At 35.1% G+C, this 26,701-nt stretch overlaps 1 protein-coding gene across 6 annotated transcripts in view; it reads left to right on the forward strand.

The window, feature by feature from the left end:
• Positions 1–26,701, forward strand: part of woc (without children) — a 163,898-nt gene that overhangs the window by 64,320 nt on the left and 72,877 nt on the right. For all 6 annotated transcript variants that reach the window (XM_069839897.1, XM_069839901.1, XM_069839902.1 and 3 more), the window contains one exon: positions 12,960–13,215. In XM_069839897.1, coding sequence (XP_069695998.1) covers positions 12,960–13,215 — 256 coding nt within the window. The remainder of the gene's footprint in view (positions 1–12,959; positions 13,216–26,701) is intronic.

Consider the following 26,701-nt stretch of genomic DNA (forward strand, 5'->3'; position numbering starts at 1 on the left):
AGTGTAGCAACTTGTTTTGCTCTACTGGCATTGTGCCTTATAGAATAGAAGAAAAGGTGACTAAATCGACTGGGAAGAAATCTGTTCTGAGAACAGAGGACATTTTAGGAACTCCGAAAGTTTTCAGCAGATGAAAGGAGTAGAAGCTAAGAATCAGCCGAGAATGTGATTTCAAGTAAGGTGCCAGTAGCAAGAAAATTAGAAGATATTTGGGAAAGTGTTTCAATTCCTGTGATTTCTCTCTGCTGATGTGTACGGTATTATCAGCAGTTACTACAGAAAAGTAAGAAATGTTTTAAAATTTGGCGCTAATATGAGAAGTGAAAGGGCAAGTAGAATTCTAGAATTTAAAGCAAATAGCGGGAAAATGTTTGATGTTGCAGCTTGTAAGTGTCCAGACTTCCTTTATGTCATTGTGACAAGGAGAACAAAGTTCTAACAGACCAAAGAACATAAAGGCAAATTATGATTGCCGTAAGCGTTGTTACAACAACAAAGAAATTATAACAACGAAAAAAACGAGACGCGATCTTCAGCTGAAGCTTTCGGCCAACCTTCTACCAGTGCCACCACCATGTCTACCGACTTGTCAAACTCTTTGGGGGGAAAAAAAAGATTCCAATTTTCATTGGAAATATCTTTTAGAGTGGTCAGTAAGATAACCAAAGGGAAGATGTACCTCACAAATGAGAAAACCCCTCTCAGCATTAGCATAAGTGAAGGACAGAGTTGGAGTCCATGAAGAAAAGTTGCAGCCCATTGTTACCAAAATTCTAGAAGACTTCAATATAGTGAGCCAAAATAAAACGTCTTTCTTAGTTACAAATGGCTTTTAGAGAACCCGGAGGTTCATTGCCGTCCTCACATAAGCCCGCAAGGTTAATCCAGTCCCTAGCATCATATCCTAATTCCCTCAAATTCATTTTAATATTGTTCTTCCATCTACATCTTGGCCTCCCCAAAGGTCTTTTTCACCTAAGTCTTCCAACCAACATTCTATACACATTTCTGGATTCACTCATGTGCTACATGCCCTGCCCATCTCAAACGTTTGAATTTAATGTTCTTATACAATAAGTGCAGTTCTGTGTTGTGTAACTTTCTCCATTCTCATGTAACTTCATCTCTCTAAAAAAAAAAAGTCTAACATAATAATTGACAGGTCTAAGTAAAATACAAAAAGAGATTGCTAAAAATCGAAAGTTTTAAGAAGTAAAGAAATGGCAAATGTAGTGAAATCTCATTCCATATATTTCAATGGGAAGAAAGATCTAACGCTTATGATGTCTGGAAGTCATGGGTATATGAAAATGGAAGAGTATTATTCTACAATTTATGAACTGGGCAACAAATATCTCCATTATACATGTTTAACCAGATCTGCAACAGCCAGCAATATTGCTAGTGCCATCTCCAGCAGAGTAAAAGAAAACAATGTAAGTTACACCTTTCAGATTTGGTAGCTACAGGCTGCGATGGCACTAATACAAATGTGGGATCTAAAGGAGGGTGATTCAATAACTTCAAACCATCTTAGAGAGCCCTTTGCAGTGATATGCCTATTGCATTTTTGGATAATTAAATATGTTATTTGTTGTGAATAGGTGAATGGGAGGATGGGTGGGAGGGAGGGATGGATGTCATTGGTAGCCACCTCGTGGTGATTTCTGGGTTGGTGTAGTCCAGCGTTGTCAGACAGAGACTAAACGGAGCGGAGCACTCCACTATGACTCGTTGCGTGCTCCGGTGTTTCCACAGACATAAGCGAGTTCACGCTCCGACTGCACTCTCTAGCTCCACAACCAGTTTTGGAGCTTACAACTCTGACACTACAGGTATAGTCTGTAACATAGAATTCATACCTTCATTTTTAACTATTTCATAGTAGAATAATTTTTCAAAATTTTTGTAGGTTTCTAACCCCTCTCCTGGTTCCCATATCTGGAATTTTGATTGGGAAGAGTAAAAAAATAATGCCAAAGTAAAGGATTACTAATGTAATGAAGAAAAGAATTACCAACTGATTTTTATTTATCACATAAAATACTGACATTAATTTCACAATGCATTCATGCAACGAAAGATACCCGTACTAAAGGATAATAATAAGACCATTATCTATTGCATCACTTTTTACAGTATTACCTTAAATGAGCTAGAACAATTTTAGGGTACAGTCTGTTTCAAGCGGAGGGCTGTCAAATAATTATTTAGTAAATGAGAATAATTTACAAATGTTTTTAAAAATTTTAAATTTTTGTGCCTAAGTATAGGGATGTAATACAACTGTTCTTACCTTTCTGGCTTTGCATTAAAAACATTTTTTAGCCTATTTTCGATCCACCCTAATGTAGAGTCACAAACAAAAATATTGACATACTGTAGAAGCATAAAGAACCAACACCATATGCATTACTTGTCACTTGACATTCTTTCATTTTATCTGTAATGTGATGATTAGAGGACGGATTTATATGCACTAAAGCTAGTGAATATATGCATGCATTTATGCAGTAAAAACATTGGAAATATGCTCTAAAAATTGAGAATATGCATCAAAAAGTGTTGATTTTCAATGAAATTCACAATTTTCTCATAAATTTATTCAAGTAATAAATGTAATGAACTAATGATAAAAATGGAATGGTGTTATTCTTTCATTGAATTTATTTGATAATTAAATTATAGACTAATTAGGCCTACTTAAATAATTCTCATTAGTCATGTGCTCATGTCATAATCATTATATTTTATATAAAATATCATTCACCAATCACTTCATGATCATTTGATCAATTGGATACTTTAAAGTAGAAGGGTGCAAAGTGCCAAAATGAAACATTGGAGATAAGATAAAAAAAATGTAGCTATAAGAATAATTGTACACATATTTGTGTCATGTTTTTTTTTACTGATAGAAAACAGCAATAGTACAGTGTTTAGTCATTAATAATAGTGATATGTAAAGACATTATTTCTCCATATTTAATTATATAACACAGATTGTGAAAAGGGTTAAGTAATGGGTACAGTTGCAGTAGAATGATGCAAAGTCCAATACCTATTTTTTCCTATTCTGGAGCAATTTTTACTCACAGATCTGCCTGTAGAACTGCCTATGCTCCTCATTTGGAAGATAGGGAGTCATTGCTAATAGATCCCCCTTCTTTTCTTCAGTAATTTCCCTATGTTATGCTTTAACTTGAAACAATGCTGACTGCACATCTTTCATGATTTTTTTTAAGCACTTTAATGGTCTGCACTGCTTCATTATCATGGGACTGTTTCACAGAAACACTACCTGCTTTACTAACATCATACTGAATGCAACATGCCTTAGAAATATTCAAGTTCTTGATGGAAATTAATTGATCAGCAACATCTTGCATATTAAGGAAATATGGCTGTAGCATTGAAACGGTTTGAAATGGTTTTACAACTTTAGAGTCTTGTACGATTTTAAGCAGGTCACTAGGAATGAAGGCTTTTGTCACTTTCTGTCGTTTTTCAATCAAAGCGAAATCAGAATCGCATTGCCAGAAATTGTGGCTGCTGAGAAGGAAACATTGTTCTATGTGCTCAAATAAACCAATGGCAACTAAAAAGAGACACATGAAAACCATTACATGGTTTTTGTTTTCAGCTGCACAGTTATCAGAGTCTTCTTGTTTGTTATGTCCAAATTCATCAGCTTTAGTACACACGAGGCAATCTCATTGGCACCTCTACTCGCGATGCTTTCATCCCACATACACATATAAGACTGCATTGTATCACATACACAAACTCCAAAGTTATAACGTGAAAGCTGACATCTGTAAAACATTTCGCTGTGTGTAAGTTTGGACACAAACATGACCTGTTGAAGATTCATTGCGTTCTATGATGCAGCTCAAGAGGCCCTTACCGTCTGAAACTGCATGGTGCTGGCAATGTGACATCTAAATATCTCGCTTAAGAAACACAAGTGGATGTAGCCTCTTTCATACATCATCCTCCTAGGCACATTGCACTTTTCTGCATAATTTCGTTTTCTATGATTTTGGCACTTTGCACCTTTCTACTTTAAAGTATCCAATTGTTTTTGTTACAATACACAACTAAATATTTCTTCAAATTTTCTGGCAAAAAAAAAAATTAAACTTACTGTAAATAATATAACAAAAATATTTACTGCAGAGTTATATTGATATTATAATTTATAATATAATAAAGATTTAGAATAAAATTAACTTACATTTTTGTCACAGACTTGGCAGATGGCAATTTTCCCATCCATTGATAATGTAGGATTCCCCTCAAATCCACTGTTTAAGCAAATATGTTTTGCTACTTTTTTCCTTCGGCATTATGTCTGTTCACTCACACTTACAAAATGACAATGATCAAGAAACTGGCAAGAATTTAAACTATAGAGAAAGAAACATTTAAGTTAAAAGGTGAGTTCCGACCACCAATGAACTGCCCACTGTTGGAAGCACGTTCTTGGTGCTTTCCCTTGCGTCATCAGTTTTGCTTACTAACTTGTGAAGATTTATAACTGCTGCTATGGAAGCTGCGCTCATTCGAGCCCAGGCGTTATCAAAGAAAGAGGAAGGCTTTGACGTAAAAAGAGCCGACAATGTCAATGTCAAAGACACCATCTTGCAGCTGTGGCCAGAATATGCACCAATTTATGGCCGGAATAAGTGCTGTTACTAATATGTCTTGATGCTAATCAGTGCATTCTTCTTCAGTGAGCACGTGTTTTAGTTGGATATTTCTGTATAGAGTTATTATTTTTCTAGTTTTATTTGATAGTGTGTAGTTAATAGTTTTAGTAATATTGCATAGTGTGCATTAAGTGCGAATAGGTTTAACAATATGTGGAGGCCTTGGAAAACGAAAACAAACCAAATCCCTTCTATTGAAAATGAACAAAGTGGGGAAACAAACCAAATCCCTTCTATTTAAAATGAACAAAGTGGCCCTCAACTTAGCACTAATAATTCCGGTGCCCCAAAGAAAAGGAAAGCGACAAAAACTTTAAATAAACAAAGCCAAAAGTTTGTTTGTAATGCGCATGAGTATGTTAAAAAGAAAGATATAGGAAAAGGCTCAGTTTCGGGGACTGCCAAGATTTTGAAATTAGACAGAAAAACAGAGGTCCTGCCACGCTAAAAAAAAAAAAAACAGGAAACAAGACACTAAAATTTAATAAAATAAACGATTTCTGCTGTGATTTAATTAGACGCGAAATTTATCGGTTTTTTAGAGATGGGCAATCGCCAACAGTGCGTGAACTTTTGAGACACTTAACCCTTAAATCCTGATCCTGATGCAAAAGCTGGTTTCCAAGCGATATTACTTGAAATTAAATTATACTCACATTTAATTAATCTCCTCAAGTATTGAACAACTATTTCTTAACTAGACACTGGACAATTTGTAAGATGTTGTACATATAGTTTGATTGACATTGCTGTTCCTATATTATAAAGTCAATAAATATGCTCATCTTTTAGACAATTATATCTTTGTTCCCTTTGCAGTGGAGACCTTCGGTCCTTGGAGTCATTACGCTAAAGTTTTGGTATCTCAAATCGGCCAGATTTTGATTTCCATTACTGGTGATCGTTGTTGCACTACTTATTTGCATCAACGCTTAAGTATTGCTATTCAACGCGGAAATGCAGTGAGCGTTTTAGGTACTCTTCCTGAATCCAGCCCTTTGGATGAACTCTTTCTCCTGTAAAATCTACCCCAATAGCAGCTATGGAAATACTAACAAACAAACCAACAACCTCTTCAATACGACTAGAAAAGACTGCTGTTATACAGTATGAAAAGTTAATTAGACTTCCCTTCAACACCTGGCAGACAAACAATTTACAGCAAATCTCAAAACACGGGAAAGTTTTCTCTCTAAAGTTCACGATATCATACAACAGATAACTCTCCCTACTAACAAAGAAAATCTACTCCTTAAAGTAAACCCGTTACAAATGCTAGATATTGAACATTATACAGATCTACTGGAGGATGTCAAAAAATATGACACTCCGAAAGACGTACTGAAATCATTAGCCTTAGAAACAATCCATACAAGATTCCCAGAACAACAATGGCTCCATATTTTTACTGACGGCTCCTTGCTAACAAATCAAATCGGAACAGGTGCTGGAGCTACATGCCATCTGTTCTCCTTTTATAAACCCCTTGGATTTGGTACTACAAATTTTGATGGAGAAGTCGAATCCATATCTACGACACTTCAAAATCTTCTGTACAGAATAGCTCAATTCCAGCAAGCAGTAATTCTTTCTGACTCAAAAGCAGCCATTTTAGCTATAACATTCACTTTAACACAAAAAAAGTCAACAAATTCTTGAGTGCTGGAAATGCCTATTTCACCTCAACAACCTAAAGAAAAAAATAGTTTTTCAATGGATACCAGCACACTGCGGATTGACTGGCAACGATGCTGCTGATTATCTTGCCAAAAAGGGCTGTGGTACTATTCAGAAACCTGCTACACAATTATCCTATTATACAACAAAAAGAATCATTGCTTCACAATACCACAAAATTATAACAAATCATCATCTCCAAATTTCCAAAAATAAAAGGTGGGAATCTGTCTCAACCCAAAACATCCCTGGATATCCAAGGAAAAATGCAGTTGCAATTTTTAGACTGTTTACGGCCACGACTGCTTGGCAAAGCATCTCCACAGGATTGGAATATCTCCTTCGCCACTCTGCCCCTTATGTGATCTTCAAGAGGAAATGGATCAAAATCACCTTCAGGACTGCCCAGCCACTATCAACTTGGCGTCCTTGAATTAAAAATCCTGGAGAGCGAGAGAATTAATGATTTCCTTGTCAGAAATTCAGCATTAGCAAACAACAACAATATTTTATATGTTGTACAATATTATAATATTGTGAAATTTTGGTTAAATTTAATTTTCCTATCAATTTCTTTCTATTGTTCTATTAAAATTATAGCATATAGCATCCTAATTTGTTGTATCCTCTAGGATATTTTGTGAATTTAAGGGTTAAAAACTACTTCTGCATTTCCTTACAAGAAAATGATACTTCGCGAACTCTTAAAAAGCTTGGTTTTCGTTTTCGGCGTTTGCAGAAAAAAATGTAGTGATGGAATTGGTAATTTAATTTAATCTAATTTAATTGTTAGTATAAAGTATGGCAACAACGCGTCACAAAACAACTGCCGCCCCGCCTTTTTTTTTTTTAATTAGTAGGAAGGTGGTCAACAATGAAAGTGTTTCATTGTCGCTTACAAAGGAAAGTGCCGCTGGTTCTATACCTGATCCACGCGGAGCATTGTCATTACGGACGGCGCTATTTCATACACAAAGAAATGTCGGTTTGGATGTAAAAATATTGAATTGTCTTGAAACTTAAACCTGTGTTTTCAGTTTTATTAAATGTTATTCTCACAGTTATGAAACAATTTTAAAATTTCAACGATCACCAATGATTGTCGTTGCATTGGAGTAGAGATTTCAAACAATGAACAGTTAACATTTAAATGTAGGTTTGAGAAGTCATTCATTAGTAACGATCTTCTCTTAAAAGTGTAATATATGCATATTTATATGCACTATAAAACTTCCCCCATTGATTCCCCATAGCATGAAACACATTCCTTTCATACATGCATATCTTTAACTTTCAAGAAATAAAATATGCCAAAACCTGCCCTCTAGTGTTGATTTAACATATTATATAATATACTAGTACAGAAAAGATAAGAAATATTTTTAAAAATACGAAAAATTGTCATTATTATACTAGTCCGTAAATACGAGTTATGAGCAGTGGCGGCTCGTGAGTATTGAATTCAGGGGGGCTGCATACAAAAATAAACCATGCAACTTATCCTATTTAAAGATTAGTTCCATGCGCCTTGTCTTGTAGGTTGCAAACTTTTGAATCATCTTCTTATTAAAATCCGATATGTCGTTTAACATAGTCTTTACAATGGAAAACATAGCTAATGCGGTCAGTCTCTCTTCTCTCATCGTATATCTTCAAACACGAAAAGCAACGTTCTGGTTCGGAGGTTGTCATTGGTATGGTGATAGCTATGTGTAGTAGTTCCACAACTTCTGAAAATGAGGCCTGCAAGTGCTCAGATAGAAGAAACTGCAAGAGCTTGACTGCGTCACTGATATTTCTGAATTCTTGTCTCTGATACAACACAGTGAGTTCCGTTTTTAGTTCGTCTTTATCGAACATTGGAAAAAGCTTCACACATACATTTAGATCATTTTCAGGAAATGAGCTTTTGTAGCATTCAAATTTTTCTTCACACAGAAGAGAAGATAATATCAGATGATCTATGAACTGGAATCGGGTGTTAGCTTGTGTGAAAATGGCTGCCGCAACCCTTGTCTGAATCCCTTTGACCTTACGACGCTTTTTAGGGTTTTCATTTTCACAGATATCGCTGCTCAACTGTGCACTGTTCCATATTGTCTGTATGGCATTAACAAAGCTTGATATGCAGAGTCGGCCTCGGTAGCATAGTCGGTTGCGGGTTCGATCCCGGCCCAGGTCGATGGTGTTTAAATGAGACAGGCTCATGTCAGTAGATTTACTGGCAAAAGAATCCTGGGGGACAAAATTCTGGCACACCGGCGACGCTGATATAACCCCTGCAGTTGCGAGTGTCGTGAAATAAACCATAATTTAATTTTTTATATGCAGATTTGAACCTTAGAAATATCTAACTGGCGATGTTGTAGTTGGTTGTATAATATATCTACATGATACATCAATAAATGAAAAAAACTGAGCCAGAAATTGAATTCAGGATCTTCAAGAGTACACACCAGGGTGCTTGCCTCATTTATTGTGATGTTGTTAGATGTTTCAGATTCCATTATGGTTTGAAAACATTCTAGCAATGGCTCCTTCTCATGAACAACATTTACTATTCTTATTTTAAAACTCCATCTTGTTGCCCCAGTTGATGAAATTGTCTTTGAAACACATTAATCTGATACAGACTGTGTGGAGATCGAGAGAAGAAAGCAGGGATACTGGATAAATTAGCAAAAAATATGCGAGCTTTGTAGGCTATCTTGTTTAGCGGTTCTTTCCATTATGAGATTCAACTGATGGGCACTTAATTTCACATTTCTCCTGAATTGTTAAGGTACTGAACTAAATAGACTGTAAATATTGTACGGAATAAACATTGTCGCACTTGTTATACTCACAACATTAAAGAAAATGTATTTAAAACTGCGCTACTGACAAACTGCTGCAAATTTTGCAGCGCCTGGAAACTCTAGATTCACTGCGACGGGCAGCAGGGGGAGGGGTAAAACTAATGTGCAAAGCATCCGAGACGAGACTGGCAGCTCCAGGGGAGGAAGCGGCTTCACCATCCGTCCTTGTCTCTCGTTTCGCTCTGGGAGCACCAGGGGAGGAAGTGACTTCACTAACGATTGCGTGCATATCAATGAGAGTGAAATTAAAAAAAAAAATTCGAGCCGCTAAATAGAGGACTGTATGATAAATATATTTCACAACATAAAATGAGACAAGAGCCACAAATGTCTGGGGGTGCTGCAGCTCCGCAGCCCCCCTTCGAAAGCCGCCCCTGGATATGAGATCAAAACAGGGACAAGCTTTTTCAACCTAAAATATGGAGTGTACTTTACAAAACGGGACACCTGGATACTGTAGTTAGGCCTGTTAAACCTATCCCAACTTCAGGGCATTCTTATATAACATTTTCGCTTCTCTGATAGAGTTCGTTGTTTTCAACATTTATAATTTAAACATTTTGAATTGTAATTTTAGCATTTCATAGCATTTATGATTTTCAAATCAGCATATTGTAGAGACTATTGACAGAAAATAGTAAACGAAGGAATAAGAAGTTATGAAATAATAAATTAAGCCTGAACAAATTTTGTGATGAAATGGAACTATAATTTACATTCATGATCAACTGTTATCTTCAGTTCAAACATTGAAATTTAACATTGTTCATGTTTCGATCGTGACTTCTTTCATCTTCCTAGATATTCTTCTACTCAGAATTTTATTATACATACTGAAAAATCTTTCAGTATCAGTATTATTCGTCGGGGCCCATATACACTTTCAGGCTGCGGAGGCAAAAGAAAAGAATTTCAATTTCACTGCCATTAACATTTGAACATAATCATTGTTTCTGCCATTCCTGTTGTTTTCACACATCTGCATAAGGAAAGATTCAGTTCCCTCTACAAATTAATTTGATGTAACACTATAAAAAAAATGGAAACTTATACTTCGTGCCTAGAAGTGACTTTCAATCAACACAGTATTTTGCCCTGCAAGTTTTGGCTTAAAGCGTTTGCCCATTTCCTGGAAGAAAATGTTTGTGTTGTTTACGATTATGTGTGATGTTGATGTTAAACATTATCTGACATTTTCACAATGGCACTACTACTTAAGAGTTTCTTATATATCACACATTTTGAGAAGGGATTTGTTTCGACATCCCTCTCTCTGCTCACGCTCTTTTCTACAAAGAAAAATGCGAACCAAAATAAATGAACTCACATAAAAACTCATGAATTTCTACACGAGGAGTGTAGTATGCTGGTATGTGTCAGAGAATATCTTTTGTTGGAAAAATGCCCTTTTATTATCTGATTTTTTTTTACCAACTCCACCCCCTCTTCCCCCCTCTAAAAAAAATTCTCTGAACCCTCACCTAAAACTTCCAGGAGTCAGTCTTGTAGTTTCATATGCTGTATTTTGGTGTCATCGTGTTGTGACATGTTATTTTAAGGTATAGGTCTTGCAAGCAGGGAATACCAATGGAAGGAATGCGAATGAAACAATGCGATAAGGAAGAGGGAGCGACAGGAAAGGTCATGAGATAGCTTGAATGATATTCAAGAGTACAGTCGGAAGAGAAATGACATCGATAGAATCAGTCTTGTGTTGTGATAGTTACATTATGACTTTAGTTTGTTCCATTGCATGTGAATACATGTCTTGTATCGCACAGTATTATTATTATTATTATTATTATTATTATTATTATTATTATTATTATTATTATTATTATTATTATTTCATTTGTAAACATATGTTGCATGTTTAATTAGCTTCGGATTTTTCTCTTGCTACGTTCTTTATTTCCACAGCGATGTCCTCATTTGTTTATCTTCTTGGAAGAGACAGTCCTTCCATCGGCCCGCACCTCTCCTCCCTCGGCGTGCCTACATACACACGTCAAAACAGACAGCAACGCCACCATTGCTTTTTGGTAATCGTTCCTTGCGCGAGCTATATCAATTTATATATAAATATATATAGTAAAAGTGGAATCTAGCCTTGCCAGCAGAAGGCTAAAATCATAAAGCCAGTTTAATGTAATAATGTCATGTGTATTATTCAGATTCCTCCATATATGACTTTCCTCACACTGCAAGCTCAATGGCATTTTAAACAACTTAAAAATTAACATGTGCATCTTACCTGTGGCACACGAAATGTACAAAGTGTCCTCGTTTTGCTTCAATAATTTTTTTCTTGTCTGAAGATTGTTCTGAAATACTTGACTAATATATTCTTGCAGAATTTTTTAAATGACTTGTTGGATATTTTCTTCCACAATGTGCATAACTTAAAAGTACTAAAACTCGCCACAGTATGCTAGACTCCATTTTCCGACAATTAGAAGAAGAAAAAAAACTTATAACTTGCACTACACTACACGCGAATGAGTAATCTTTTCAGTTTTTTTTTTTTTTTAGTGTGTGAGCAAAATTACATTGTGTTCAACAATGCAAACATTAAGTAACAATGATAAAAGAAACTTAACAGTGTTATAAAATATAGCACATAAACGTATAAATTGCTTCTAAATTTAAAATTAGTGTTTGAACTTGTAGGTTAAATCGAAAACAGTACTGGTATGTCTGTTACGTCTGTTTAGGTAAAGAGTACTGTTGTTCAATAAATTCATTATGAATTTTAATGGTTATTTAAACGTTTCTGATAAGCGAGATCATCCTTTCAGTATTCTCAGATAATTAGAAAAAACACAATAGCTTGCACTATTACTCATGGATAAGTAATCCCATCAGTGCCTCATAACAAGGGCACACCGACGGGGGGGGGGGTCATCGGGTCCGAAAACCCCCCCCTCAAAGTGATAAGTTGTAACATTTTTACTTAGTTTTTAAGCATTGATAGCGTGTGTGTGTGTGTGTGTGTGTGTGTGTGTGTGTGTGTGCGTGCGCGCGCGCGTGCGTGCGTGTGCGTGTGCGTGCGCACTTGCATTTACGTAACTTAACATCCTTTTATTGGACCACCCCCAAGAGAAATTCCTGGGTGCACTATTGCCTCATAATAGACTAAAATGAATTACATGCATACAGTGCCTGACAAACACCCTTGAACTTCGGTGCATATGATAGGTGCACTGTGGAAGGCAATGTTTCTGTACATCCCATGGTGCATCATAACCATATGCATAAAACTCTGTAGTTCTCCAGTTGTAATAAGATCCAGCCAGATTTTATAGATTTTTCTTTCTTCCCAATGTAATAGATAAGTTTCATATTGCAATTGTTTCTCTACAGTTCTTTTATGTATAAAAAAACTCTCCCAACATTGAAATATGGATATGCAGAACGAACCACGAAACACGTACTTCAAATCCCAAACATTTAAGTTCAATGTGCATTTGTTCGTGGTTTAAGAAGTATTGATCTGTTTGAAGAAAAGGCTTGAATTTTGTTTAACTGTTGAAAATATTGAATATTAAATGCTAATATATGATAGTGGAAGCCACATTCCTAATATTTTGGGGGGGAAAGGTTGAGGAAAGGGTTAGATTTGCAATATGCGCAGATGCACCCAATAATTGTATGTTAAAAATATGTTCCAGACCAGTTATTAATGCTATACATGTTTGTTTCTCTTTGCCAGCTTCGAAGCTGCAGGTTTCAGGTGTATGTTGGAGGTAAAACTCGATATTTGTGCCAGGAAGAATGCTTCAATGTATTCCGAAAACATGGAGGTTATAGAGCCAAATCAAGTATGATGAATGACAAGAGTAAACCATCATGTGTTGACCCTGACCGCTCATTCATCCGTAAATGTTCTCAGTGTAGCAACTTGATCACTGGGGACGAGAAGAATCTCTCTTGGGAAACCATGGATTACTGCAATGAGGAATGCTTAGGTAGGTGAATTTTTATTCTTTAGATCTAACAAAGTAAGGAGATGGAAATTTTTTCTTCAGAAATATTGTTTTTGTGATACTTTGGAAAAATAAGAGAATGATTTTCAATCTTTTTCATCTAACAATACACTGAAGAAGGTGCTAAAATTGTGAATACATACTATCAGTTTTAAGGGAAAACTTTATTATTAAAGAATGAATAGGGTTTTGGTAAAAGGTTTAAACACTAAAATTTTAATCAGTGTCCTATTTATATATTTACTAAAAGAAAAAAAATATGTATTATTTGCTGTCTGTGCTGAAAGATAAAATTCCGATTCCTCTAACAGTCAAGTTGACGAGTTAGATTCAGTATAATATGTTTTGTGACAGGGAAAGTTTGTGAGTGTTAAAGTAATTCATATGTGAGACTCAGCTGCAAGCCTATACGAAATGCTGTATCAGCAGGGATGAAACACTGGATTTATAATGACACTGGTTATATTGGCTGTTACACCATCATGAGGCATAGCTTATCACTAGACCTGTGATTTTAAAGTAGATACCTATTTGTACCTACTATATTCCATAAGCATTTACAATTTGATTTTTTTAAATTAATATTCCCACATTTCATGGAAAATCATGAAGCTTTGTGGTATACCTTAAAATACTTATTTAAAATGCTTATTAGCAGCTGTTTTTACAACTTCTCAAATTGTGACATACCAATACCGGTACCATTGGTTATGTTTATTACACGACTTATTGGGATATTGTTTTGAAGAAAAATCCAGACTTTTCAGTGTTGAGGCATATGTATGAAGTCATAGATGGATGAAGTGAAGGTCTCCTGATGAAATTTAAGTAAAAAATGTAAGTAGGTTCAGCCTTAACCTCTGTTTGTATAGTGTCTTTCTCAGTTTATAAAATTATTTTTTTAAGTAGATTATTTTATGACGCTTTATCAACATCCTAGGTTATTTAGCGTCTGAATGAGATGAAGGTGATAATGCCGGTGAAATGAGTGTGGGGTGGGAATCGAACCCTGGTCACCTGGCTTCGCTGCCAGACGCGTCCACAGGTGTGGACTTATAAAATTATATTGACAGACATAGCTTGAAAGTGGTAAAGTGGAACTTGTGCTTATTAAGTATTTTGAATGCCATATAGCATAAAATCTAAATGGGATTTCATTTATTTTAAACATCAATTTTCATAGAAATTGGTTCAGCCATTCAAGTGAAAAGGTAACAGACAGACAGACATACAAACAAAAATTTCAAAATTGCAATTTTCGGTCTCAGGTTAGTTAATTATATACATTAGGGAGTATCAAAAAAGCCGATTTTTTCTTCCCAAATAAAAAATTTAAGGTTTTGCAAAAGTAGTATAATGGTGCCAATGTTCGCACAAAAAATTTGGACCTTTTCCTCTTGGTGAGACGCAAAATTCTCTTAATGCTTTTTTTCTTCAACAAGCCTCACTGATTGTTGCATGCATTTCATTTTGTATTATAAAACCAATAGGTTCTCTTGATGTGCCCTTACCTTCATGGGTTGTAGTACACTCTTGCCGAATTCTTCCCCAGTTAACAGGATGATTTGCATGAATTGTTGGTTCTTTGGCAACTGAACTTTCATCATGTGAAATAGTGATGGTAGAGCTACATTCTGAGCATAGTTTGCAATGCCATACTGTTCCATTCTTTTGATCTCTGTTTTGTGAACATATAACTTCTATAGGCACCGTGCATGGGTCTGGAAATCGTACTGGTGGCGCCGCGCAGTGTCTCAATTCGTAATTAACTACAGGCTAGCATTCATTCACTAGTCATGTGTGATATAAAAATTACATGAGGCTTTCTGCCGATAAAAAGCTGTAATATTAGTAAAAATAGGTTCGTTCATTCATAGTGTTCTGACCAAGGGCAGGTCTTTCACTGCAAACCCAGAATTCTACAGTCTTTAATTATTTAATAGACGCAGTCGAAAGTTCAGTAGGCCCTACTACTAGAGGAGTGTAAAAATGTAACTACAGAGTTCCTGAAATATCAGTGTAGTCGTTCGGCATTTAAATTAGATTTCAGACCATTGACTGAAGGAGGAATAGTCGTATTACGAAAACAATGATATATGTATGATGTCATGACGTGTGTAATATTTATATGTGTATAATATCTCTACAAATTACATATTATAATGTGTTTTCTAAAAGTAGTCATTTTTGTGTTATGTTTTATTTAACGACGCTCGAAACTGCCGAGTAGTTTCGACTTCTTCAGCTGTTAATCTGTTATCATGCAGATACGGTGAAGTAACAACAATGATCACTTTATCGGAGAGGTTTGTTTTTATTCCGGGAAAACCTGACTTCATCACCACCTTCTAATAGAGTAAATAATCCGCAATCAGCTGTTATGAATGTGTCACTCGATCTGCCACCATAGCATTTAGATTTGAAGGCCACCATTTGTTCCACGTTACATGGCTGTTCCACTTTAACTTCAGTACAATCAGTTGTCACTCTGCATTTTGGGTAGTCTACTTTGTTTGCAATATTGCGGGCATTGTTTCCTGAATACTTTTTCTGCTAGGCCAAAACACAAAACTACAGTAACAAACAGCATTAAAGTGGTGGTAAAAATACATCATAATTATAGTTGTACGATGACCTCCGAATATCACTGTCATAGCAGAATACGGCAATCCAGTTTTCAATTTAATGTGAAAATATGAGTAGACTATTTTCTTCACTAATCTTACTATATCATTGTGTTTCAATTGGCAGAAATTTTAACAATATATTCAAAACCACAAATGTCACTCCCATTAAGTCTGGTAGATCTGTTATTCATCATCTTTTACAATATCCACCTCGCGTCAATGGAATTCCTTGTCACAAAGTATTAGGGGCTGCAAGACAATAAACACCTTTAAGAACAGCTTAAAAGATAACCTTATTAGCATTTCACTCCAATCATACTGATTTAAACTATCACTGACTACATTGTTACTTTTTTCTTTAGACATCATCCTGATTGTGCTGTATTTTAATTGTCTCGTAATAATCTCTTTCTATTATCTAATATTATTTGAAATATATTAACATTCTATGTATTTTAGTTTAATTCTGCTACACAGTTTATTTCAGTGTTTAATTAATAGTTCATAGTATTTTGTTGTTTAATTTGTAAATAACTTTTGTATACATGTAACTCTCATCTAAATCAAATTGTTGGATTCTTTGTAAGTTCATGCATATGTATATACACTTTTTGCTGGTTGAGTGGAAGAGAAGGCCTTACGGCCTTAACTCTGCCAGCTAAAATAAATCATTATTATTATTATTATTATTATTATTATTATCTGTCTCATCTCTTTTTGAAGAATAATATTGGAAACCTTGCATTTCATTAAACATATCATCTGTTCCTGAACTCTTGTCATAACATTTTTCTTATGTGACTTCAGTTCGGGATGTAATGGAATAGACACTTGAGTAGAGAATTCCCACAATTCAATTGTGAAAGAAAAACCAAAATCACTAAGAATGGTTTCATTTACTTCTTCCTACAGCTGACTACTTCATTTTTCGAAATAACACTTGTTGAGCATTCACCTTCCATAATACTTAAATGTTCATCTTTTCTTCTTCTTTTTGCGTCTCTTTCATATCTTTTCTAAGCTAGTTGAGATGAAGCAACTTTTTCTTCTAATCTTGTGGGAAAATACTAGGAACGCGATATGCTGGTTTTGGAAGTGTCCTGATCTCGTTCCCAATAAAATGAATACTGCAAATTCTTGTTGTGGGTGTTGGTTCCCAAGGTGAACCATCAGCACTTGAAGTCAAGAATTAAATATCGATATGAATACATTTAAAAATAAATATATATTATTGTTTCTAATATTATACATAATATATATGTAAAGAACTCGGTAATTATGTACTATGCTTTTTTTTAATATAATAGCACATACAGCATTGAAATTTAAATTATAAATTCCCGTCATTGTTGACTTAATGGTTATTTATAAACATAATATAACATATAGATTCTATTTTTACATTAGTATATAATAATACTATGATTATTAACAAGCAGTATAGCCTACTTACTTTTGTCTGCGTAGACTACTGCTTGGATCCACAATTAACATTGTTCCGCTTCAATTTTCTGTTTTGGGAATGAATATTCCTATAAGCATTACTGCGCCAAAGAACACAGCAATTTGTGTTACCTTTCCGCTTTTTAGGATTATCCATATTTCTAATCATTTAACCTGAGACGTTAAAGTACATTCATACGTTTCAAGCATAACTCTATCGCTGCTGTCCTGCAGTTAGTAACAACAGTCGCCGCCAGAGGAGCTTGCACGGTGCCTATATATTAACTTATGTCTTCCTCTCTTTGTGGTTGTGAATCTTATTTCTTCTCCCGTATTTCAAATATCCACGAGAATTTAGACTTCAGTTGAAATTTATATTTAATTAGAATTATTGTGGAAACTAAGGAACCACTTTTACTTAGAATTAAGGATACTACGGTACAGTTGTGGAAACAAGTCATCTAACTCTGAATTATAAATCGAAGTCTGGCCTATGTTTGTGGCCAATCGTTTACGTGTGACAAATTATACCCATTATGAATCCTTAATGTGTGACAAATTATACCCGTTACAAATCTTTAATATGTGATGAATTGTATCAGTTACTAATTCTTAATTTGTATCGAATTGTATCCATTAAGAAAAATCTGTGACGAGTTTTCCGGACATCCAGGCAATTTAGTCAACTGTCTAGTTCACTTCAGTTGTAAATGTAGCTTCGGGACACAGCCTTAGCACAGTCTGGTATATACAATCACGAAGCTTGAGTTGTTGAGGGTACTAGGAACAATAGACTGTGCCAGTACTATTTCGCATTGTCTGTGATGAGGCGATAGTAGCGATCCTAGTGGTTAGCAAGTATCTATGGATGCATAGTCCCTACGTATTGAGCTTCGTGACTGTACATATGGCCTTAGTATAGAATCACAACAACGTCAACAACCATGACCCACTCTGAATCTTCAGTAAACATTATTTTCCTCCTTCACCAGATAAAAATTACAATCAATTCAATCTCATGAGACAACCTTCCTACTAGAAGCTTCAACAGAACTTCATTATGTACTTTGAAGCATTGCCTCCTATTCACCGATAATACCCTTGTCCTCAGTGTCAGCAATTCTTGATCCATGAGATACCACTTCATCCTCAACCTGACTGCAATTATTTTACTATGGCAACAGATTTTTTCTAATTCTAATTATCTGTATGCCTTTTCCTTACAATATTGTACTCTTAACCGAGCTTACATAAATATTGTTTTCCCTAAGACCTTCACAATTATAGCTCTAGACCACGATGCTGTATTTGAACCCCTATAAACTCTCACAAAACCTTCTTCGCCTAGTTGAAAAACTATTTCCCGATTGTCATCATGAAACTTAGCCTTATTTTGTCTGTAACTGTTTACAACTACATTGGTAAGAAATTTGAACTAGTCTTCACCTCGCAGGGAGGAGGGGTGCGTGTGTGTGTGTGCGTGCGTGCGTGCGTGCGTGCGTGTGTGCATGTGCGCGCACCATTACTGCATATTTTGTCATAAGCAGGACAACAAAAACATTTATACTCGACCATGCTGAAATGTAGTAATTATACACCTGGTAGCAGCCCTTTAATGGACCTCATTAAAGTATACCTATTCATTAAAGTTCAGGTGTTCCACCAATCAGAAAACACCACTATAGCAATATGAAAGCGCAAGTATCGATTATTCTCGGATATGCAATTGAAAGACAACTAGCGAAACGTCATGGAGGCTGGAAATCCAATACTGTCGCAGAAGGTTATGTTCTGTTACTATAATTTAGCGTTAATTGTAAATAATATTCAAATAAATTCAATTTGTCATCTCGTTTTTCAGTGTCTAAATCAATTACAAGCTTATATCAAGATTAATGTTTATTTTACTCTCTAGATTACATCAAGGTCAATTACATTTGTTTCTCGGAAAAAAATCAATACTTTCGCGTCTGCGCACATCTCACAATTTACGAGATATTGCACAAGGTCGATTCCGCTCCCCAGTCAGATAAGAATAACATGAATACTTATGAATAATTTCAAGTTAGAAATAATCCACAATAATTGCAATCAATTAAGAGTTTATTCTTAGAATTTCCACTTTTCATCTTTTTTTTTCATAGTATCCACCAGCGATTCAAATACAGGTTCTTGCTTAATGTCTTGAGCAATGTTCTGCACCTGCTGACTAACCACTGAACATTAAGCTGAGATGCAAAAAAAAAGATCTTTCTGTAGAGACTTCTCTAAGATGCCGCAGACAAAAATATCATGCACCATTTCCTCACACAATGTTCCAAAATTACATGATTTAATCAGATTCCGTAATACAGAGGATTCGTTTTCAAGTTATTTTCTTGTAACTCTGAGCGTACGAAAGAGGGAAGTTGCTGGGTTTGAACCGTCCCCCTTGAACTTATATAAAACAAAAGACATTTAGATTTGAATATTTTTTATCCATAATCGTTTACCTAACAAATAACTGTTGGCTAAATATATAGGCTATATGATTATTGTGTTAGTGCAATAATGACACAATCATTTTTATTATACAAAATTAAAGTGCAATAATGACACAATCATTTTTATTATACAAAATTAAACAGAAGTTAAAATTTGTTAAAAATTGGATGGCTGTGGAAAAATTACGTTTCAAAGATTTTATAAGGATATTTATGAATATATTATAATATTAATAAATATAGCTACCGTAACAATAATAATAATAATAATAATAATAATACACAAAAATTTAAAATACCGACAATGTAAATTTTAAACAATTTTAATAATGATCCCTCCTCCCCCCCCCCCTTGACAAAAATTCTGCGTACTCCACTGCTTGTAAAAAAAAATAACCTTTCACATGTTGCATTCGTATCAAGAACAAAATGTTTATGAAAATGCTCCAAAACAATATGTGACTAGTTGCAGGAAATGGGACGTAAAGTCGGATTTTTCATTTTTTTTGTTTTTTTGTGGTTTCAAAAAGAGGATGAAATACTGAGCATTAAAAAAAAATTCATGGTTCTAGGTGCTATAGTTTTTAATATATTACTTATTGATATTGATATTACATTATGCACTTTTGAGAAAAATGCAAATTAAAATTTTCATTGGTTTTTTTAGCAACTATAAGAAAGATTTAAGTATTTAAGAAGCACTGTGTAAAACTACGTCCTAGTTTAGTATGTAAAAAAAGCCCACAGGTAGCGCAAGATGTCAAAACATAGAAATGCAGTGTTTATACCGGAAATTCTTTATTTTGTTCTCCTGTAAAATTTCCTTTCACGACTTTAGGTTCTTTTTCTCGCAACGGGTCACATATCAAATTTTTCTTTCAGTTTTCATAAGTTAAGAATGACGTTTGAATTTTTTTCCAGTTATTAGCCGTATGTCCACCATAGCTAAGAGGCCCGGTATGCTTGACTGATGAAAATGTTATGTTTTATTTAACGACGCTCGCAACTGCAGAGGTTATATCAGCATCGCCGGATGTGCTGGAATTTTGTCCCACAGGAGTTCTTTTACATCCCAGTAAATCTACTGACATGAGCCTGTCGCATTTAAGCACACAAATGCCATTGACCTGGCCCGGGATTTAACCCGCAACCTTGGGCCTAGAAGGCCAGTGCTATACCAACTCGCCAACCAGGTCGACTTGACTGATGAATGAAGACCCATTCTGATTACAACAGAATTAAACGAAACTCAATCAAGAAAATTAATATTAAGAATATTATAATAACAAACACTTCACTGCTGACACCATGTTTTGTAGTTGTCATCATCATCATCATCATCATCATCAGCCACATGATTTAAGCCTTGTTTGGCTCGTTCCGGTCTCATGAAGTATATACATTTTAAAATTGTTGAAGCCATCTTTTCCTGGGTCTACCTATGTTTCGTTTACCAGTTGGTCTGTAGTCGAATATTAATTTAGGAATATGGTCTTGAGTCATTCTTTCAACGTGTTGCTTCCATTTATTCCTATATTCTGTGAGTTTTTCAATTAAATTGAATATATTCATATATATTATTTTTTTATTATTATTTTTAATGTACCGAAGTACATATGATATTTCCATGCAGATATTCTGCGTCATCATACGATGAAAGAGTAATGGAACGGAGAAAAATTCTCTCCAGTGCCGGGATTTGAACCCGGGTTTTCAGCTCTACGTGCTAATGCTTTATCCACTAAGCCACACCGGATATCCACCCTGGCGTCGGACAGAATCATCTCAGTTTAAGTTCCAACTCTTGGGTTCCCTCTAGTGGCTGCCTTCTGCATTACGTCATAGATGTCTATGAACGTAGGACTGAAGTCCATGTGCTGAGGTGCGTCATTATGAGTGACTAGTTGGCCGGGATCCGACGGAATAAGTGCCATCTTAAATCACGAAGTGATTTACACATATCATATATATTATATTTTTAATGTACCGAAGTACATATGATATTTCCATGCAGATATTCTGCGTCATCATACAATGAAAGAGTAATAGAACGGAGAAAATTGATAGTTACACAATTCAATTTTCTATTGAATTTGTAGAAAGGAATTGTGGGAAATGTTGTTATTAAAACAATTGCATTTAGTTTCTTAATACATTTGTATAGAAATGATAAGAGACTAATTTTTCTTTAAAAATACACATCTACAATATGGCACAATTAAAATAAATGTTTACGTTAAGGCACTTCAAAATAGTATCAAATTTTTCTTTCAGTTCTCCTGATGGAAAGAGAAATCAAAAACATCCATCAGGTCTGAACCCCTCTCATGAAATAACATAGCAATCAGTGGCGGTTTCTCGGGGGAGGGAAGGGAGGAACGTCCTACTCACATTTTTCTTCTTTTGAAAGTAAATACCAAATAAAATATATGCCTTGAAATTCGAGGAAGATTCGATAATTTTTAAGTTCACAGCTATAAGAAAACCTCGGTTGATCGAGTTTTAAACGACTCGCACTAATGTGCTGCTAGAAAACTGTGAGAAAGATGCGAGATTGTTTGTCTGGAGGAAAGTCAATCCATTCCTCCTTTACTGCAGTTAACACACATAGACAACAGCGCACTAGCAGCGAAAGATAGAAGCAGAGTTTTAAAGCAGGTAAATGAACGGAGAGGGAGGAGTTCCTCCTCTGAATCAGCGCATGAGCGGGAAATATAGAAACCGACTACCGCTGCCATCTAACGATGCTGCATTCATCCAGACTATAACACATCTAGGAGGAGGCACAATAAAAACAGTTTTAACGCAAAGCTATGAAAGACACCATATAATTTTTTTTTAAATTATAAAACAAAATACATTATTCATTGCACTTTATATAAGCTACTACTCATGGTTTGAAACTTTCGAGGATATCTGAAAGTTGAAGTTAGATTTATATAAAACAAAGAGGAAGTAGTTCTACGTTAGTATCGAAGATCTTTTTGGCCCCTGAAATTCACTTCCATTCATTGTCTACTAGACAGGACAACAGCCAAGTTGTCAGTTTTGTACAAATATATTTGAAATTGAAAGTACTCCAAACTACATTATTTTAACATAAAAAAATTAATCGGCCACCGGCAGCTGTGAACAATAATGGTAATATGACTTTACAAGAACTGACATTCTTCAAAAGCATGTGATACTGAACTTGTAAAATGTACATGTGGCAACACAGAACACGTGAGTGGGTGCAGTGTTCTCGCTTTCCTAACAGATTATTTCCTATTCCCACTTCCGTAAAACGGTTCTGGTTATGTGTTAGTAGCTAGTCTCTTCCAATACGTGTGATACTGTAGTGTGCGCGAAAAATGCTGCGAGTTTGTGAATTTCCTTGTAATTGTTAATTTGTGCAATTATCCAACAATGAATGGAAGTGAAAACATATTTTGGACAATTTAGGAAACTCAGTTTACAAGAACAGATTATTTCTATACAAAAGAGAAGGCCAACCCACTATCTGGTTTTACATGTATGCATGTAGGCTAATTTGTAGCATGTTTCTCTCAAGAATGTGTCATTTTGCGCTGTTAACTTCTTTCCTCCTCTTAAGAAATATGCAGGAGCCGCCACTGATAGCAATCTTCCTTTCATCGTTAGCACATTCAAAATATGCAGCCACATAAGTTAAGAATGACATTTGAATTTTTTTCCAGTTCTTAGCCATATCTCCACCATAGCTAAGAGGCCCAATACGCTTGAATGAAGAGCCATTCTGATTACAACAGAATTAAACGAAACTCAATAAAGAAAATTAATATTAAGAATATTATAATAACAAACACTTCACTGCTGGCACCATGTTTTGTAGTTGTTTATATAGAAATAACTTTAATACTCTGAAGACTTTTCATATAAACTGAATTCCACATCATAATTATTCTAACAATCATCAAAATACATAACAAACGTTCTTTTTGCTATGTCAACATTACAACAACAAGCATTTCAACAATGGTTTGCTTAGAAACGAGAATATGATTGTTGTTGACACACAAATAATGAATTTGTAGAAAGGAATTGTGGGAAATTCTATTATTAAAACAATTGCATTTTGTTTCTTAATACATTTGTATAGAAATGATAAGAGACTAATTTTTCTTTTAAAGTATACATTTACAATATTGTACAATTAAAATGTTTATGTTAAGGCACTACAGAGCTGCACTAGTGAACCCTGTTAGCGGTAAGAAATATAATTTACACTTACATAATTAGCTATTACTTACAAAATTAGACCCATGGATAGAACAATACGATATTTGAAAATATCGTAGCTGGATAGTTTCATGGTAGGTAATGCTCTAGATTATTTGGTGATGAATAATATTAATAAGAGTAGAATAATGAACAACTAGCTCATCACTCAAATAATTGCAAAAAGTGATTACTTAGCCCTTGATATGAAAAATAGTAACTAGCTGAGTCATACACATAAATAAGAGAGAAAGCTAACATTGTTTCACATCAAATATTTTTCAAGAGAGAGTGAATTTTTAAATCTCTTGTTTTGTATTGGGTTTGGCATGGGATGTGCAATAAAAATGGTATTATATATATATATATATATATATATATATATATATATATATATATATATATATTTTGTATCTAAACCACATTGATTGGAAATTATGGAGAAACTTTAGACCATTTCCCACTGACATCCGCCATGTTGCCTTTTCTCGCATTACCAACAGAAGCAACTATACCATGTCAGTTTCAAATTAATGTAGGCCATGGAAAAAATTCCTATACTTCATCTATCATTATTTGTTATCAGATTATTCGAATGAGAACAAGCTGTAAAAACCTTAACAAACCAAATGTAACCTTTGTCATATTAACCAACGTTTCCTACCGAATTTGGTATTTAGAGGATTATTACATATTAGCATTACTTTGGACGAGTTGTTATGTTGGCGACATTGATTATATCCAGCTGTGTGCAAAACCGGCATATCTACAGTAGTGGGAAATGCTCTAAAGAATACCCGAAATTATTGGGATATTTTTTACCTCTCAATTTATTGTTTACAATGTATGGTAATTCATCATTGAAGTGAATAAGAACAGTATTAGTTTTAACCCAAGCAATCATGAATGAGTGTGCTGGTTCGAGTCCTCATGGGGGAAGAAAGTTTCTCATGAAATTTCGGCCAGTGTATGGGACCGGTGCCCACCCAGCATCGCGACACACTTGGTGAGGTAGGTTTCGCAAACCAGTTATAACGGCTGGGGGGATCACGTGCTAACCACACGATACCTCCATTCTGGTTGGATGATCGTCCACCTCTGCTTCGGCATGTAGATGTGAGGCCAGCAGCCAGCTGGTCAGTCTTGGCCTTCAGGGCTGTAGTGCCATGGATTTACTTTAATCACGAATGAACTGGAAATGCACGTATCTTAACCAGAAAGGCAGAAATAATTTGTCCTAAAAGTTATAGTGAAGTTTCAAAATGATTATTCTGTTGGAATGAAACACAACAGACTCATGAAACAGGCAACAATTGAATAAATCCAGTAATATCCATTCAGTGATAATGATTGTACAGTACACATTATGGATGTTCAAAGAAAAGTACAGTGTGTTTTGTGGCTGGCAAAATTTTAATCTGTGACTCATGTATGACATGAGAACCATCATATGTTTAACAAGGAACCACCATACGAAAATAACATTTCGTCGTTCAGATGGACAGTTGTTGAAAGAGTCAGGAAGCTTATTGGACAAAAAGCATTCATGAAGACTAGTGATGATTTGCTGGAACTGTTTGCAGTACCCCAATTTGATGACAGTGTTACCTTTCAACAAGATGATGCTCCTGCTCGCTATGGCATTATTATTAAGGAACTTCTTGATAGGACATATCAATGGCACTGGATTGATGGGGGATGGGGGCATATGGAAGCCGTGGACTCCACGCTTTCTGGACATGACACCTTTGGAATTTTATTTTTGGGTGTGTGTAAAGCATACTGTCTACACTATTGGTATTCATAGCTTTGAACGTTTGAAACTGCAAATCAGGGAAGCTGTTAATTTTGTCACTCCTAATGTTCATCAAGTGTGTCAGGAAGTGGAATACTGTTTAGACATTTGCAGAGCCACCAATGGAGTCCACATAGAACATTGATAAACATGTGAGAAAAACTATTTCAGTTGTTCTTCATTTGAATTCATGTTTAATGTATCTACCATGTTCTATTTAGTAGATATAATCTTCTTCAACCTCACCATAACTTTTGGGACACAGTGGATTATTGATAAATAAAATGAAAATGTATGTGCACACAGAAGGAAAGATGCATTGAGGAGACAAAATGTTACTGTGATAATTTCTGCATATTCTTTCCGTAGAACCACCTATTTGTTTATAATATTGTAAAAACAATACTGTTACAGAAAAGGCCAGGAAAACAAAACTATTTGAGTTGGACACACTGATGACTGCTTAGAACCTACATGTTGGAAGGGAAGAAGGAGAAACTAGTGAAACATAGGCCTTTCTCAGCTCTACAATTTTTCTCAAAATTGACCTCTAAAAAAATACGTGTACTGAATAAAGAACTACAGTATGGACTGTTTTAAAATCAAACTGAATACTGAAATGGAATGCTACTTGATTATGAATATAGAAATTGCAATAAAATTGCAGATTAGGGGACAATGATTTTTTTTACTTTTACTCTGTTTTGTTATGTGTAATTGAAATACATTAATACTTTATTCTCTTGTTTAAATATGCACGTCTCTTAATACAAAACAATCTGGAATGGTCACATTCTCATTTGGGGACACACAGTAGCATTGTGGATAATGTGTAATGCTGCAAAGGTGAAGGTCGCAGGTTCAACCCCTAAGGGAGTTAT

Source organism: Periplaneta americana, chromosome 11, assembly GCF_040183065.1.
Source record: "Periplaneta americana isolate PAMFEO1 chromosome 11, P.americana_PAMFEO1_priV1, whole genome shotgun sequence".
NCBI classification, from domain to species: Eukaryota; Metazoa; Arthropoda; class Insecta; order Blattodea; family Blattidae; genus Periplaneta; species Periplaneta americana.